General features: G+C 42.4%; 1 protein-coding gene across 3 annotated transcripts in view; it reads left to right on the forward strand.

Annotated features, from left to right (window-relative positions):
• The first annotated feature begins 238 nt into the window (after positions 1-238).
• The window catches only part of Ptpn3 (protein tyrosine phosphatase non-receptor type 3), a 140068-nt gene continuing 122935 nt past the window's right edge, over positions 239-17371 (forward strand). The window contains exon 1 of one of the 3 annotated variants that reach the window (XM_074051295.1): positions 239-435. In XM_074051295.1, coding sequence (XP_073907396.1) covers positions 387-435 — 49 coding nt within the window. In that variant the 5' untranslated portion in view covers positions 239-386. Of the gene's footprint in view, positions 436-508; positions 530-17371 lie in introns of those variants that run through there. The other 2 variants (XM_074051296.1, XM_074051301.1) reach the window with 2 other exon arrangements.

Consider the following 17371-nt stretch of genomic DNA (forward strand, 5'->3'; position numbering starts at 1 on the left):
AGCCCACTTCATCATGCAAAAGTTCTCAGGACACAAAAAAATTTATTTTCGTTGTGAAAAAGTCTGTCTGCTATGTGACAACAAATTAAGTGCTGGGTGACTGCTCCTGTAAAACACGTCCTGTGCTTAGCACTGCTATTATGGGGCGGATAGACATGGTAAAGAATCAATTAAAACTCTGACACATTCAATGGAGCTGCAAGACCTGTTTCACAGGTTTCCCCAGAGGAAAATAATCGTATTACACTAGACCTTGGAAGCTGATCCAGGCAAGATTTCTGAGACAAGTCCTGAGCTTTACGGGGCAGACTTTAGCTTTTCTAAGTCAGGTTTGAGGCACTGTTAAAGGATTACAGTCTTGGAAACCCCACTGGGTCAACATCGTCATGGTGGAACAACAGGGACAGTCGGCATGCGGGCATCCTCCAGAAAACTGTGAGTTCTCTTGAAAAGTGGAGTTGAAGGAAAGGTGAAAAGATTGCTGTTCTCCTCTTATGTCCATGTCGAAGTAAAGGCAAATGAGAAGGAGGTAAAATTCAAGGGATGTTAAAACTGAAATTCCTTTTTATTTTTACAGTTAGGCTTGACTACAAAAAAGGTACACACACGTCTTAAGAATTCTTAAAAAAAAAAGTTCTAGAATTTCAAGAGGAAGCTCACAAAAAGTGAGTTGACGGGGTTAACAGAGGGAGTGGGATTTGGGGTTCACTCTAAGCTGCTCTAACATCGTGTGGGAATGATAATCAGAACAACACATTTTCTGGCTAATTCAGACAGCTGTGTAGACCATCTTTCAATCTCATTGCCTGAAATAACTTCTGTCTCTTAACCTGAATAAATAGGAGCAATCTGAGGGGTCAAACAGTGTATTTCCGGACGTGTTATCTACAAATGAGCTGCCACAGAAAGAACCAAACAGGATCAAGGGAAGTCAAGTGTCAGCATTGACCATGGCTGAGGGACAAGTTAGACTGGCGTGCCAGGAAATGACTGGGGACTCAGAGAACCTCTGATTTTGCAGACTAATTCAGAAGCAAAGAAGTAGAGAGGGTGGAGAGTAAATGTCATGTTTTCAAGACATTTCACCAGAAGAGGAAGAGACAGAGAGAGAGCAAAGGAACGACGGTGTAAGGACAGGATGGGGCCTGCCTGCTCACATGGCAGCTCTGGTACAGGCTGACATTTTCAGAAGAAATGTTCTCATGAGGCAGGAATCCACTCAGGGCTGAAGCACTGTGACAGTTCTTGACATGAAATCCTGCCCACAACATCTTTGTGTTTTAGGAATAAAAAATTGAGTAGGGGGTTGGAGACCCCCCCTCTTTAACTAAGGATACTACTCACTATAGTTTTTCAGAAAACTTTTGGATTCTTTTTTGGTTTAAGTTGCCGTGTGTGTGTGTGTGTGTGTGTGTGTGTGTGTGTGTGTGTGTGTGTTACTGGAGATTGAGCTCAGGGTCTCGTGCATGCTGGGCAAGCCCTCTACCACTGAGCTACATACCTTATCCTTAAATTGTTATTTAAATCTTTGAATAACAAATCAAAAAAAAAAATTTTGCAAAATGTTTTTTTTCTGTTAATGCTTCCTTTATGTTTAGAGCAGGAGCTTTTCAGAGTTACTGAGAGGGTCTCAGAATATGTAGGAAGCGTTGAGTCTTGACATCCAACCAAGGTCTTTGGCGGGAGAGATGAAAGGGAATCAGGCTAGGCACAGGCCCTGCCTCCCTCCCCACTCTCACTCCTCAAATGCATACGCCAACCACTCAGGGCTTTCACCTATGAGTCCATATAGGGCAAAAGTATTTCTACTGCACACATCAAATAAAGACTGGAGTATCACTAAAGTATTCAAACTTCTCATTTGACAGAGAGAAATTTAACTTCCCAGAGGACTGAAATGAGCTAGTCAAAGCAAACCAACAGCAAATCCCACGAGTGGAGATAACTACTTCTTCCTTTCCCTGTGTTCAGAGGGGTTGGTCAGGTCTTCCAGGCTCACTTACTCCCTGTCCCATCTAGGTCACCTATCAGATTCCAAAGCCGTACCACATCCATGACATCCCTTAAGGATAAAGCCATATGTAACTCCTCTACAGGTGATCCAATCCCAAAAGCATTTATTGAGCACCTTCGTTGTACAGCCCTGGGCCAGGTACTGGAGATTCACATAGAATTCAAAACACAACCCCTGCCTTCAAATATGTTTACAGTCTGTTATCATTAAATGCATCCTATAATTGTGCTGTGACAGAGATTTTCTTAAATTTACCATATTACTGGAACACAAAAGAGTAGGAAGGAAAACAGTTTGGTTGTTCCTCAAAACACTTAACATAGATATTACCATATGAGCTGGCAAATCCATTCCTAGATACACAGTATACCCCCAAACATGGAAAATAGATAAACAAATATGTGGATAGGCATACACTATGTTCGGTAGGCAAAAGGTAGAAACAACCCAAATGTCCACCAAAGAAAGGGTGGATAGAGCCAAGTGGTGCAGTGCACACCTCTCCAGCTACTTGAGAGGCAGAGATAATAGGATCATGGTTGGAAGCCAGCCTAGGCAAAGATAGAGGGAGAACCAAAAGGATTAGGGGTGTGGCTCAAGTGGTAAAGCACTTGCTTTGCAAGCTGGAGGCCCTGAGCTCAATCTCCAGTACCATGCACACACAGAAGGAATGAATGGATAAACAAAAATTGTGACATATCCATACAGTGGAATATTACTGGGTCATGAAGGTGAGTGAAGTTTTGATATATGTTACTATCACCTGGAGGAACCTTGAGAACATTATACTAAGTGAAAGAAACCAGACACACAAGGTCACAAGTTGTATGGCTCTGTTTACAATATCCAGAATACGCAAATCCACAGAGACTAGTGGCTGCCAGGGACTGGGCAGGGAGAATGGGGGTGACCATTTCATGAAACTCAGTTTCCTTTGGGACGATGTAAATGTTCAGAAACTGGACAGCAGCAATAGTTGCCCAGTGATGTTAATGTCAGTGAATTATTTCACTTAAAATGGTTGATTTTATGTTAGATGACCTTCACCTCAGTTTGCAGAACAGAGAAGGAGAGAGGGAAAGTGGAGGTCTCTGCAGAAGCCGTATGGAAGCCAGAAAGCAAGCCAGTGAGATCAGTCCAGGGTCAGCTCTTGCAAGCCTGGGTGACTTTGGACTTGATCCTGGGACTCGGAATAGCCAAAGAGGCTCTTCAGGCAGGATGACTCCAGCAGCTGTGCGTTAGACTGGAAATTCTGAGTGGAGGGTAACAACAGTAAGAAGGTCCTGGACTCGTGGAAACAGCACATGAACTTTTGTGGGCCCATTGAGAGATCATAATCAATGTACCACATAAAACTTCTGTCTGACCATGTTTCACGTAAGTCCTTGAAAATAGCTTGTGCTAAATTCAAACTCAGAAACCTTAGCTGGGCTAAAAATATTAGCCATTACTCTTTTAAAATTGTTTTTTATAGAACTGTCAGAATGGCTCAAGTGGTAGAGTTCTTGCCTTGTAAGCATGAGGCCCTGAGTTCAAACACCAGTACTGCCAAAAAAAAAAAAGTTAAAATTGATTTTTAAAACAGCTCACTTTTAAGCCTATCCTTTGGCACATCACCAGCTTTGGCATCCAGCAGATATTTTTAAGGTGAAATTAACCTACTTACTCTTCCTGTGAAGATTAGTCAAGAAGCCTTGTCCTTGTACAAGGCTGTTTTTTGAGAACAAAGTGCAGTCCAAAAGTAGGTTTAGAAAAGGAGCTATGAGCCAGGCAAGGTGATGCACGCCTGTAATCTCAGTAGTTAGGACACTGGGACAGGAAAATCCTGAAGTTGAGGCCATATAGAAAGATCCTGTCCCCAAAAAAGTAGCTATGATCCAAAATACATTTATTATTTCAGTGTCAATTTTGGTCACATTAGCATGTCAAGAACACTGAAGACTGTGACTTTGTTAAAGTAGCCATTTGGATGGCTTTGTACAGAGAAAAAAAACCTGAATGAAGCCAGAGTGAGAATCTGATCTACTCCATATTTATTTAAGTACTGGATTCAGTGCAACCCATCAGAACCACATAGAATCTATGAAATCAAATCTCTGAGAGGATCAAAAGATCACTGGTGGGCCTGCCAGTGTGCTTTATTTTGTCATTCTATAGTAACCAACCCCAGAACTTGGGGTTTTCCTAGACTTTCAGGGCAAAAAGCAGAGCATTTGGGTACCCCTCTTTCACCTCCACCAATGCCTCCTCCAAAATTCCTTCACAGATGCAGGATCAGTTTCATCTGGAAAGTAAACAATTGCAGGGAAGAGGAGGAGGCAAATTCAGGCAACATCTGGCATCTGTAATGCAGAAAGACATACCATCGATCTCCACACCCACAGGTTCCTTATCTGTGGGTTTGCTACCCTGGGATTTTCAGATTCTGTAGCGGTGGGTTCTACATCTACAAATTCATCCAACCACAGATTGAAAATATTCTTTAGCCCAGCTACGCAGGAGGCAGAGATGGGAAAAAGTGACTTGATGCAAAAAAAAAAAAAAAAGCAAGACCCTATCCAAAAAAAAAAGACAAGCTGGACATGGTGACACCCACCTTCTCTCCCAGCTATTCAGGACATTGAGGTAGGAGGATCTTGGTCTAAGGCCAGCCTCCAGCAAAAGTAAGGCCCTATCTGAAAATAAACTAAAACAAAAAGGACTGGAGATATGGCTCAAGTGGTATAGCACTTGCCAGGCCTGCGTTCAAAGCTAAGTACCACTAAAAAAAAAAGAGTATACATATGTGTGTGTATGTGTACGTATATATATTTTAAATTGCATCTGTACAGGACATGCACAGACTTTTTTCTTATCATTATTCCTCAAACAATACAGTGTAATGACTAGATAGCATTTCCATTGTATTAGGTATTATAATCATCCAGAGATGATTTAAGGTCTATGGGAGGACAGCAGAGGTTGGGTGTATATACTACCCCATTTTCCATGACAGACTTCAGCATAAAGGGAGTATGAGATCCCTGAAGGCCCCTGAAGCAAATTCCCCAAGAATATAGAGGACGACTACATAAAGAGCAAGAATTCCTTTCAAATGAGTTTTCAGACTCTCACCTCCAAATGTGTGCAACAATGATACGGTTTTCAGGCAGGCTACAGGGGAACTTTTTAACTCCCAATATATCTGCTAAATAAATGCTTACAGAGGTCCTATCATGCACATGGCTAGGGATCAAGGCTTGGGGTACAGAGAGGAAGGCCAGGCTGACCTCTGCAGAGTCACAGTCACCTGTGACAGAGGAGCTGAACTGGAAACAGGCACACACTATGTGGTTAATAATTAAATGCCACGCCTTCTAACAGCCAGACATTCTCAGGATCCCTCACTCTTACCACAAAGCCTCAACATGGGTTTTATTATTCCCATTTCAAAGATAAGAAAAATTAAAACTGAAACTCAAAGAGGTTATAAGGCCAACCAACTAGTAGTGGCAGAGGCAAGTGTAAACCAAGACTTTGAGCCGGGCCCACCCAATAGAAGTAGCTCTGCCTATTCTGCTGTTTCCAGGTCCCTTTCAGTGTGATCAGGGTTAAGATCATGGTCATTCATTGGACTCGGGATTCTCTTAGGCTTTCATCAGACAACACTTGAATTGAGAGCAAAACTGCCATGTTTTAGACATTTGTAGTAATGGCAGGGTGGGGTGGGGGTGGGTGAAAGTTAGATATTTGCGTTTAACTAGCAAACAGTTGAAAATTACAGAGGGTAGGTAGAGATGGCATACAGAAAAGAAAACATCAGGTAGAGCTTCATAACACTGGAGTTGGCAATGGTTTCTTGAATAAGACACCAAAGGTATAAGCAACAAAAGGAAAAAACAGACAAATTCGTCAAAATGAAAAACTTTTACATATGCATCAAAGGACACCACAAGAGAGTAAAAAAGGAAGGAGCAGAATGAGAGACTGTGTTTGCAAATACCTGAGGATCCATATCTAGAATACATAGAGATTCCCAGGACACACAGTAAGCAAAGCAAAACACCCAATTCAAAAGTAGGCCAGGTATTGGAATAGGTACTTCTCTAAAGAAGACGAACAAATGACAAATGCATGCATGAAAACATGCACCAACAGCACTAATGACTAGGGAAGGGCAAGTCAGACCTCAGTGAGATTCAATTTCTCCCTCGCTAGGGTTAAAAACCAATAAGGTTACAACTGTGACAAGGACACTCCTGGTGGGAATGTGCAATGATGTAGCCGCAATGAAACCCAATGCAGTAGTTCCTCCAAAAATTAAAATGCAAGCCGGGCACCTGTGGCTCACACCTGTAATTCTAGCTAATCAGGAGGCAAGAGATCAGGAGGATCTTGGTTTGAAGGAGCACAAATAGTTCTCGAGACCTATCTTGAAAAAACCCATCACCAAAAAGTGCTCAAGCAATAAGAGCCCCTGTCTAGCAAGCATGAGGACCTGAGTTCAAAACCCCAGTGCCACCAAAAAAAAAAAGATAAAATGATAATTAAAATGTAATTACCCCATGATCTAGAATTCACAATTGCCCTTGACTGATGACTGAACAAAATAGATTGTGCACACACAATGGAATGATATTCAAACTAACAAGGAAGGAAATCCTGACACATGCTATGACATGAATGTACCCTAAAAACATTATGCCACGTGAAATCAACCAGACCCAAAAGGACAAACACTGTATGGTTCCACTCATGTCATCGGAGGTACTCTGAGTGGTCCGATGCACAGAGACAGCGGTAGGATGTCTCTCTAGGCCTGGGAATGGGGTACTAGGAGATGTGGCTCTGTGGGCACAGAATTTCAGCATTTCCTATGGTGATGATAGAAACGTTCTAGAGGTGAACTGGGGTTAGTGGTGATGGGGTTAAGTTCACCAGGTGAGTGAACTTAATCCCACTGAACTATACTACAGGGGGTTGTATGTTGTGGTATGTATATTTTACTGCAATGAAATCAACAAAAAGATGGCATACAGAGCACAGATCTCAAATTACCCCCAAAATTGCATTTAATGACCAAAAAAAAAAATGCATCTGCTGGGGTATTATTGAATGGGTGTAGAGTTTCAGTTGTGCAAGATGAAGTGATCTGGAGATGGATTGTGTAATAATGTGAATGTGCTTAACGCTACTGGCCTGAACACAAAAATGGTTAAGATGGTAAATCTGATTTTATATATTTTACCACAATTAAAATCTTTAAGAATACCTATTAGAAAGCTGGGCATTGTGGTACACACTCATAATCCTAGCTCTGGGGAGATGGAGGCAGGAAGCTCACAAACTCAAGGCCAATCTGGGCTATATAGTGAGATCTTGTCTCCAAAAACAAACAAATAAAAATCTATTAGAATCCTGCAAAGCAAGAATGAGTGTTACCAATCCTGCAGAGGCTGTGAGGAAATTCTGAATGGTAGCAAATAGCCAGGGTTGGGCTAAAGCAGAAGCAGGGATGAAGAAACCTCCCCTTGAAACATTTGCCAGACGCCCTGCTGTGAAAGGGTTCAGGGAAGAGAAGAGTGACTATCCCAAAGTTAGCTGGGCACTCTGTGGAACAGTGGCTCTGTCTTGAGCAGACAGCTATACCTGGAGGGCATGGCCAGAGTTTCTGATTCAATTGATCTGCGTAGAGCTTGAAAATTTACATTTCTAGTAAGTTCCCCAGTAAGCTGGTGCTGGTTGGCTTGTCCTCCTTTCCCTCTCCTTCACCTGAGAAACACAGTGTTTCTCCCAGGTGGAAGTGTAAAGTTAGATTTAAAAAAAAAAAAAAAAAAAAACCTTCAAGGATAGAGAACAACTGCCAGAGCACAGCCTGTCCTCCCCATGGGAGGACAGCCATGGGGACCCTGTCTACAATGGTCACAAGCTTAGCAGAGATTCCTAAAGTCAAAGAAAAGCAGGCAGCTGAGAATTGCCAAGTATCTGAGAAAAGCCAACACCAGAGAAGAACACCAACATCAAGAAAGAGAATTAATGAGGAAGGAAGTAGAATTAATTGAGCAAAAAAGAGGTTAAAATAAGTATAATTAATATTCTCAGACAGGCTGTAGAGACACACACACCAGGAGGAGAAGGAGGAATAAAGAGAAGAGAAAAGAGAGAAGAGACTATACAAAGCATACGCATAGTTTTGAATGATTTCAAGCATAACATATACTAAGTACACCACTATTGAAAGCACATCAATGTTTACTATTATATATACTCTTGAAATCAACACCTAGATCAAATAAAGGATACTTCCAGGGCCAGGCATGATGGTACACACCTGTAATCCCAGCATTCAGGAGGATCCAGAGTTCCAGTCTACCTCACAAGTCTCTGTCTCAAAAAGAATACATCTAGTCCTCCAAAACATTCCCTTCTCAGTCAATAACCCCCAAAGATAGGTAGCCAGTATTCTGCTCTTCACCACCATAAATCTGGTTTGCCTGTTTTGAACCCCTTATAAATGGAATCAGAGATTATACACTCTTTGTGTCTGTCTTCTTTCACGCAACTTTTTTGTCCGTGAGAGTCATCCTCATTTCTGTGTGTAACATCTGATTTGTTCTTTTTTATTGATGGTATTCCACTGATGACTGTCACCAGTTTTCACTCTACTGCTAAATGAACATTTGGGCTGTTTGGGGTTGGCTCTTATACACGATGCTGCTGAGACAGTTTTGTAGACACATATTCTAGAATTCATTTTTCTTGGGTCTGTTTTGATTGACATTGTTTGTACTTAAGACTCACCTCAGTTTGAATTTAAATACTATCATTCTTCCAAAATGTTTATACCTACCATCGATGGATGAGAATTCTAATTGTTCTGCATCCTTGCCAACACTAGCTCTTATTAAAAGGTTAACTATAGCTTTTAAATTGCCCATTTGGATATCCTCTTTTGTGTAATAATATTTACAGTCTTTAGCCTATATTTTTATAGGTTGGTCTTTTTCTTATTGATTTATAAGAGTTCTTTCTATATGGTGGGTACAAACCCTTTGTCAGAGATGTGTATTTCTAATATTCCCTCCCAGTCTGCGGCTTGACTTTTTTTACCCTCATAATGATGCCTTTCAATGAAATTGTTCATTTTAATGAATCTAGTTTTTCAAGCTTTTCTCTTAGTTTGTACTTCTTTTTTATTTTGCTTTGTTTTTGGTAGGACTGAGGTTTGAACTCAGGGCTTCATGCTTGCAAAGAGGAACTCTACCATTTGAGCCACATCTCCAGTCCTAGCTCAAACTTTTTGTATACTAATTCTAAAAACCTTCGCTTATCCCAAGACGTGAAACTATTCTGCTGTTTCCTTTCAGAAGCTTTATTATCATTTTCTTTTTTGCTTCTATATCTATGATCAATCCATCATGAAACTTGTATACGGTGTGAGGTCCAATTTTTTTTTTAACTCAGTGCCTCACTTTTGCTAGGCAAGCACCCTTACTGCTTGAGCCACTCTACCAGCCTCCAATTTCTCTTTCTTTCTCTTTTTTAATGGCTATCCAATTGACCCAACACACTTACTGAGAATTTACTGGTAAGTTTCTCTACTGTCTTGCTATAGAACGTTTGTTTAAATCACGTGATTGGTATGGGTGAGAGTGTTCCTGGCTCTTCTGTTTTAGTGGTCTATCTCTCTATCCATGTGCCACACTGCCCTAACTACTGTTGCCTCATGAGAAGTTTATAACTGGCAGTGGAAGTCCCTTAGCTCTGCTCATCTTTAAGTTCTTTGCTTGCATATAAATTTGAGAATAAATTTACCAGTGTTCCCTAAAAAAAGAAAATTCCTGGAAATTTTATTGAGTTTATATTAAAGGAATTAATACAAATTTAAAGGAATTAACTTTATCAATATTGTGTCATCCGGTTCATAAATTACTTGGCTAACCCTCAATTTATTTCACTCTTTCCCTCAGAGGTGTTTTATGATTGTTAGTGTGCGGGTTTTTGAAATCTGTCATTTGATTTATCCCTAAATATGTTGTGGTTTATGTTGTTACTGAAAATAGTATTTTCGGATTTTGATTTTTGAGTTGTTTGCTGCTAGTATAAATGAGTTTTATACATTAAGTGGTTGGTATTCATCTTCCTTTGCTAAATTTACTTATTTTATACTTTATATCAAATTATTCGATATATATAAAATATATGTAGTCTGTGTATAATGCTGTTTTATTTTTTCTTTTCAATACTCAGAGCTTTTTGAAAACTAGCTTAATGAAGGATAATTTACTTATAACAAAATTCACCAATTTTAAGATACAGATTAATGAGTTTGGGCAAATGAACAGTCAGATTAAATACCACCAATGATAAGCTGCAGAATATATCATGCTCCCAAAAAAGTAGATCTTCCATCCATCCATGTGCAGAAAGGACTGGGGGAAAGCCTATTGCTGGACTGTTCTTGACCACAGAGGAAAAGCTTGAGGAGGTTAGCACGAAGTTGCAGAATTCAGGAAGCGAGGCTCCACCAAAAGGGAGATCAAGCTTCACTGTGGAAATGTCCCTGTATCCTATTACCTCTGCCGTCAACCAGAGGACTCTCTGAAAATGCTCTGCCTGGGTTTCACCCCAGACATCTGACTGACCTTAGCCTTGATGGAAGGCAGGCACTGGGTATCTTTAAAAAGCCCTCCAAGGTGATTCCTCCAAGGTTCAGAACAATTGGACTTCAAGGAAGCAATTTTTGCAGGTGAAGGGTAGCTTTTGAAAACTAAAATTTATGAAATAATGGTCACTGAAGGAAATTATTTTAACTCACTCTTGCATAGCAAATCTTCTTGCCTTTTTCTACGAGCACGCATCATTTTGCACAGTTCTATTAATGGCATTGTAATTTTGCTTTTACTTTTGGTTACCATTCATTATTATAAATACCTTGCGGATATCCCTACACGGGGAGGATTTTAGGGTCATGATTCCATGTGTGGGCTTGGAGGGAGACAAATCTGAGTTAAAATCTCAGCTTCTTCACATATAAGTTAGTGGTCTTCAGCACACCTTTAATAAATATCTGAACTTCAGAGGCAAGAATAATAGCACCTACCTCACAAGTTTATTCTGAGGTAGTAAAGCCACAACAGAGTAAGAGGCCTTCTTAGGCTTTTGGTGATTGGTGACTGTTACCATCATTGGAGCAAGTAGAGCTGTCCACTCTAGGGCAGGAAATGAGGACCAGAAGAGGAACTGGGAGAGGGAGGAGGAGACTTAGGTTTGCTCAGCTCTGGGAGAGGTTTCCAGAAGGCAGAGTGTGCACATTCATCTGTATACTAAAGAGCTGGGGGCCCAGGCCCTTGTGAGGTGGGGGATACCACAAATGAGTGTGACTTGGGGCGGGGAGGGAGAAATTCAACAGGGTCCCTGGATCGTCCATTTCAATGACAACATAATAACAGCCACAGAGCCAAAAAGAATGGAATGTACAAACCAGGTGAACAACTTTGCTTGTTTCCTCTCCTTGTGTTTGGAAAACCAGACTGACTCCAAGGAGAGCTGGGGGAATCCCCCTTGGGTCTTGGACTTATCACAGGAAGTCAGCCCGTGAGGAGGGAAGAAAAACACCCTGTGTCAGACCATTTCATTGGAATGTTAACAAAAGTAATGATATAAATCTTTGGAGAGGCACTATTCCAGGCACCTTAATGAACTTAATTAAACCATTTAATCCTCCCAACAATCCTGGGAAGTCGTTTTTGCTATCATCTCTACTTTACAGATGAGGAAACTGAGGCCAAGAGCAGTTCAGTAAGCTCAAGGTTTGAACCCAGGGCTTCGCAGTCCCAGAGCAGGTGCGTTCCCATCTGAGCCACACCTCTAGGCCGTTTTTGCTCTGGGTATTTTGAAGATGGGGTCTCTCAAACTATTTGCATGGACTAGCCTTGAAACACACTCCTTCTGATCTCAGTCTCTCAAGGAGCTAGGATTATAGGCGAGAGCCATTGTGGCCAGCTGAGACCATGCTCTTAATCACCACTGTACCCCACACAGGTGAGGTACAGCATATTTGTCAGAATTAATTTTGAGTTTTCTCCATGAGGATACCATATCACAACGTGCTCAGCCATTCCCTTTAGAATTCTCACTTCAAGCTGTAATCCATATCGTCCAGCCTGTAACTTGTCACTTCTGGTGCATTACCCCTTTAGGATTATCTCCTGTAAGTGGCATGACTTGGTCCAAGGGGAAGAAACAAACAGCTTTAGAGTTGTTGCTACCTATTGTTGGAGTGTTTGCCAAACTGGCTACACCAGTTTACAACGCCACTGGCAGGGTATGAGTTCGCCACCTTCACCACCATCTCAGCAGTGTAGGTAGAACTATCTGTTTAAATAAATACACATTTTTTAAGTTTCTTAAATTTAATAGCTATAAGGTTGGAAATTTACAGCATCAGACTTGTTGGTCAGTTAGGTTTCTCCCTTTTGAAACCAAAAATTCAGTTCCTGGTCTTGATAACAAACTCACAAATAGCAGGAGCAGAGTTGAGGGGAAAGGAAGTGAAGGTTTGTTAATCTGCCAGGTAAAATGAGAACTGCAATGAACTTCTAGCTCAAAGGCAGCTCCCAAGGGGGCAGGACAGGATCTTAAGGGGAAGTCCAGGAGTGTGGGCTTCCAGATGTGGGATGGGCATGCTGAGGCATGGCCTTGGGCCTTGGGTCTGCTTGTTTCCCCACACACTGGCCTTAGTCACCAGAGCTGCATGTCTTGCTGTTCTGAACATTCCCTCCCTCCTGTGCTAGTGAGATGAGGGGAGGAATGAGAGGACCTTGCCTAGAACTCAAAAGATGCTCTTCATGGAAGAATGGGGAGAGGGAAAAGACAAAGAGAAAGGAAAAAATTTTGTTTAAAGCCTTTTTAAAGAAAACTTGCACAATTGAAAGCAGGCTGGCTGGCAAAGTGAGTTAGTTGTTGGGCTAAAACCACAGTTGTGAGCAAATTTAATTAAGCGTTACACTTTTATTCACCAAGTCAGTTCATCTGGAGTTGAACCTTCATCTTCCATCAGACCAGGCCCTGTTCTTCCACACTCATGGAGCTCTGGAGCTGAGGGGCCCCACTGTTGTCGGCAGCGTGCACTGAATGCTACAAAATATTAGCTGGGCTTTCTTCTGATTCTGTGGAATTTAGTTGCTCTCCAGTGCTTCTCAGTCTTTGTCTACAAAGCACCTGGAGATTTTGTTAAAATGAAGACTGAGTCAAGGGCAAGTCTGAGAGTCTAACAAACATCCTGGTGCTGCTGTGATTCTGCAGAACACACGTTGAGTAACAGAATCTAAGACTCTTTATTCTTTAGACAAATCAGACAGCAAACAAAACCCAGACGGTTCACACTAGAACACCCTCATTCCAGCTCTGCCACAGACAAGCTTCAGGACCTAGGTCTAGGCAAGCCCTCTCTGATCCTCAGTTTCTCCATCTGCATAATGAAATTTTAAGACTACATACTGTCTGTGTCCCTTCAAGGGTTTTCATTGCCATCTTGGAATCATTTAACAGTTCATATTATTTCTATGTAATATTCACTCATCAAATAGTGTTTGAGTTCCAAGCATAGACACAGGCTGTTACTTAAATGCTGGGAATATGAGAATCAACCAACTAGACAGAGTAGAACTCGAGGCTGGAGGGAAAGAAGCAAATTAGAATTGGGAATGGTTTGATGAGCATTTGGACAGGAAAAGCTTATCTTGCCATGGAGGCAAATAGAAATTGACTCTGACCAGACCAGTGAGAATCAGAGGGATAATAAAATAATAAAAAAAAATTAAATTAAAAAATAAATAAATAAATAAATAAAAGAGAATCAGAGGGGACTCCCCTCCAGGGAGTCGTTCCTAAGCTGACATGGGAGGGATGAAAGTTGTGAGCAGATGAAATTGGACAAGGGACGTGAGACCATGTTCCAGCAGAAGAAAAGGCATCACAGAAGGTCCTGTGCAAGAAAGAGCATAGGGCTTAGAAGAAACTGAAAGAGGTTACTGGTCGTAGAACATGGAAGAGAAGTGTGAGAGAGAAACAGAGATATGGTAAGGTCCCCGGGGCTGAGGGTATTCTGTGTCACAGGAGGACATTTATCTAGTGATGACAAGCCCTCGCAGTGCCTAAAGGAGGAGAGGACAGACTTGGGGTTTAGGAAGGTCACTTCTGCTATAGTACAGGAATTAGACTTGAAGGGGCAAGATCCAGTGTGAGGACATCAGGAAAAAGACTTGGAGAAGGGCAAGCAAGAGACTGATAAAAGCCTGGACTAGAATAGCAGCATCAGGAATGACAGACTTGGATGAATAGGTACAGGTAGGGGAGGCAAGATGGACAGGTTGGATGAGGGGAATGAGGAGTGGAAACATGCAGAAGTCTTAGTGGTTTGCCATAGCAAACATTTTGTGACCTGCTCATGGTTCCGTGGGCTGCTGGACCTCGCCTAGCTCAGCTGGACTTAGCTCTAGGCTATGGGTCAAATTCAGGTCTGCGTTCAGGGAGCCAGCCTGAAGCCACAGCAGCCATCTGTGTCATCTGCAGTATACTCTTATCATGGATAGTAGGAGCTCAAATGGAGGTAGAAATGCCCCCCAGCACAGGGTCACCAGTGCCTCTATTAGGAACTGTCACATGGCCATTTGCTTATTATGGACAGCCCAGAGTCAAAATGGTATAGCTAAAGTATACTCTGCTCCAAGACGGAATGGCAATATTATATGTGTATTGTCACATATTGTAGTCTAGAACAATGAACTAAACCCAGCTCCCAGGGAAGTGGTCGGACCACCCACCAAAGTAAGGAGCACAGGCAAGGAATGCATTTTGGGGCAAGGGTGGGGAAGGTGAACAGTCCATCCTGGAGCATGTGAAGTGCCATTGCTTCTGAGATGTTCCAGTAGAGGTGTCAAAGAGGCACTAGATAGATGGTCCCAGGGCACAGAGAAGATGAACTTGAGATAGTCTTGGTGAGTCATCAGCACAGGGTTGGTCAGGAAAAGGGATGAGATCATCTAGGGAAATTTTGCAGAGTTAGCCCTAGCACAGGGCCACTTCTGGAATGGTTCTTGGAAGAAACACCTGCAAAGGAGGACTGAGTATGTTATCCTTAGAAGCCAAGGGACAGAATATTTGAAAAAAGAGAGAACAGTCAAGAGTTTCAACCATCAAATAAAGTTCTGTGGGTGCCACAGGAGATCAATTTGAGTACCATGGACTCAGACTGGATATGTAGCTCAACAGCAAAGGGCTTGATCCCAAACACTGTCCCCCCAATAAAAGCTAAACTCTAAGACAGCAAACAGTGAAAACTCCTTCAAAGAAACTCAACACCCTGCTCCCACCCCTGGAACAAGGCTTAGCATCTACCACCCCCTCCAGCTCCATTCAAGTAAATCTTTCTAATGAATATAACATACCTAGAGAAAAGTGCAAATCCTAAAAACACACATATATACAGCTCCATACATCTCACAAGGTGAATGGACCTGTGCAGACAGCACCCTAAGAAGCACCCCAAAAGCCCTCTATTTCTCCCTTCTGGTCACTGACTGCCCCCTCCTGCATCCCAAGTTTGAAAAGACACCAGTGCATGTGTGACCAGCTGGAAACTTTGCTGAACTTGAAATTCCCTAGTTCCAAAGTAAGAACTTCCCCTATTCATGGCTCCTCTCTCATCCCAAAGCCCCTCTCCACATTACTATGTCTTCTTTTGCTCATCCATTCACTCTTCTGTCCAGCCATCATCCATCAATAAACCTGAGTGAAGGGTCTAGGTGTCACATGTTCTACTAGGGGGCTGGGAGAGAGTATAAAGGTGAGCAACACCAGGGCTCATGCTTAAAAAGACAGACATGTCGACGAGCAATTAACATACTATGTGATTGCCATGATAATGGGGGTGATGCTATATGTGGGTGTAGAGTGGGTGCGTACCTGGGCACTTGGGAACAAGCACTTAGGAAAATAATTGGAATCGTGGACAGGACCAACAGGACTTCCATGCCTTTGACAGGATGGGAAAGGAGTGGCTTTTCCTTTATGACCTTATGGGCTTCTGTGGATACACTTGATGGTTTACCATTTATTTCAGGCATGAACTGCCTCCCCCTTACATCTGTGTTCACCCTAACAAACCAGACCTTTGGAGGTGCTGTAACTAAACAGCAGAGGGCGCCAGAGGACTTGCGCTTGGTGCAAATGGTCCCCCAAAGAGACACAGTCCTAAAGATGAGGAAATACGTGAAGCCCAGACAGGGTTAGGACCGTGCTCGGGGTCACACCGCAGTCCTCTAAGCCCATGCAAAACTCTCAATTCATATGATTTAGGATGCTTCTGGAAGCGTTCTTTGTCTTTTTCCTACTCTTTCCTTTTCTCCTCTTTTTATTACAGGGTAGGGAGAGAAAAGGGAACCAAGATGTAGGGTCATGTCTCTGTACAAATGTCTTCCAAATGCATTCCCTTTTTTCCTAAGGCTGAAGTTGGTGTCCAGTTCCCTGGGGAAGGGGCAGTGGTTCAAAAGCATGCTCTGAAATACATCTCAGCTTTAATGCAAGTTCTGCCTCTTCTTGTTACGATGGCACACGAATTTCTTCATGTCTCTTGTTCCCAACCTATAAAATCAGGCCAGGTTCACCCACATAGCTCCAAGGCTGTGGAAAGGGTGAAGTGAACTGATGCAAATGTGTTCTGAACAGTTCCTGGCAAGGAGCAATCACTCCATCAGGGAGTGCCCTTCTTAGTCTGGCTGAACAGCACCAGTCAGCCGGCCACCAGTACTGCGCCTGCGCCAATGGGAGCCCAGCCCTGCATTTCCAGCCCTTGCAGTCAGCAGGTTTGCCTCAAGTCCCAGTTCTTCTCGTCATTTATGGGCTGTGCAATAAAAAACACAAGTCCCTTCTCTGCCCTGGCTCAGTTTCCTCATTCCGCACATAGGGGTGAGGTCCAGAGGAGTGACTCAAGCACCTGTCCCTAGTTCAAACCCCAGCACTGCCAAAGAGCAGATGTGATAATATTACTATTATTCCTACTATTTCTATATGCAGCAAGAATGCCTTTTAATTTGGCTTGACAAATATTTGTTGCTGCCTGACTGCCTTAGGCCCAGCACTGTCCTGCAGACAAACAGACAAATCAGTCAGAGCCATGTACCTGAAAATCTAGTAACAAAGTGGTTACCCAGACTGGTGAACAGAGAAATTTCCAGAGACTTGGATGAAAACAAAAGAAAGAGCACTGGTTAAGGGTTTCCAGGAAGTCTTACTAGAGGAGGGAAAATCTTGTTGGTTCTTGAAGAATGAATAGGAGTTTGCTGTATTTATCCTTCTTTAATTTAATAGAGGTAG

The sequence above is a fragment of the Castor canadensis genome, chromosome 13, assembly GCF_047511655.1.
Source record: "Castor canadensis chromosome 13, mCasCan1.hap1v2, whole genome shotgun sequence".
Classification (NCBI taxonomy): domain Eukaryota; kingdom Metazoa; phylum Chordata; class Mammalia; order Rodentia; family Castoridae; genus Castor; species Castor canadensis.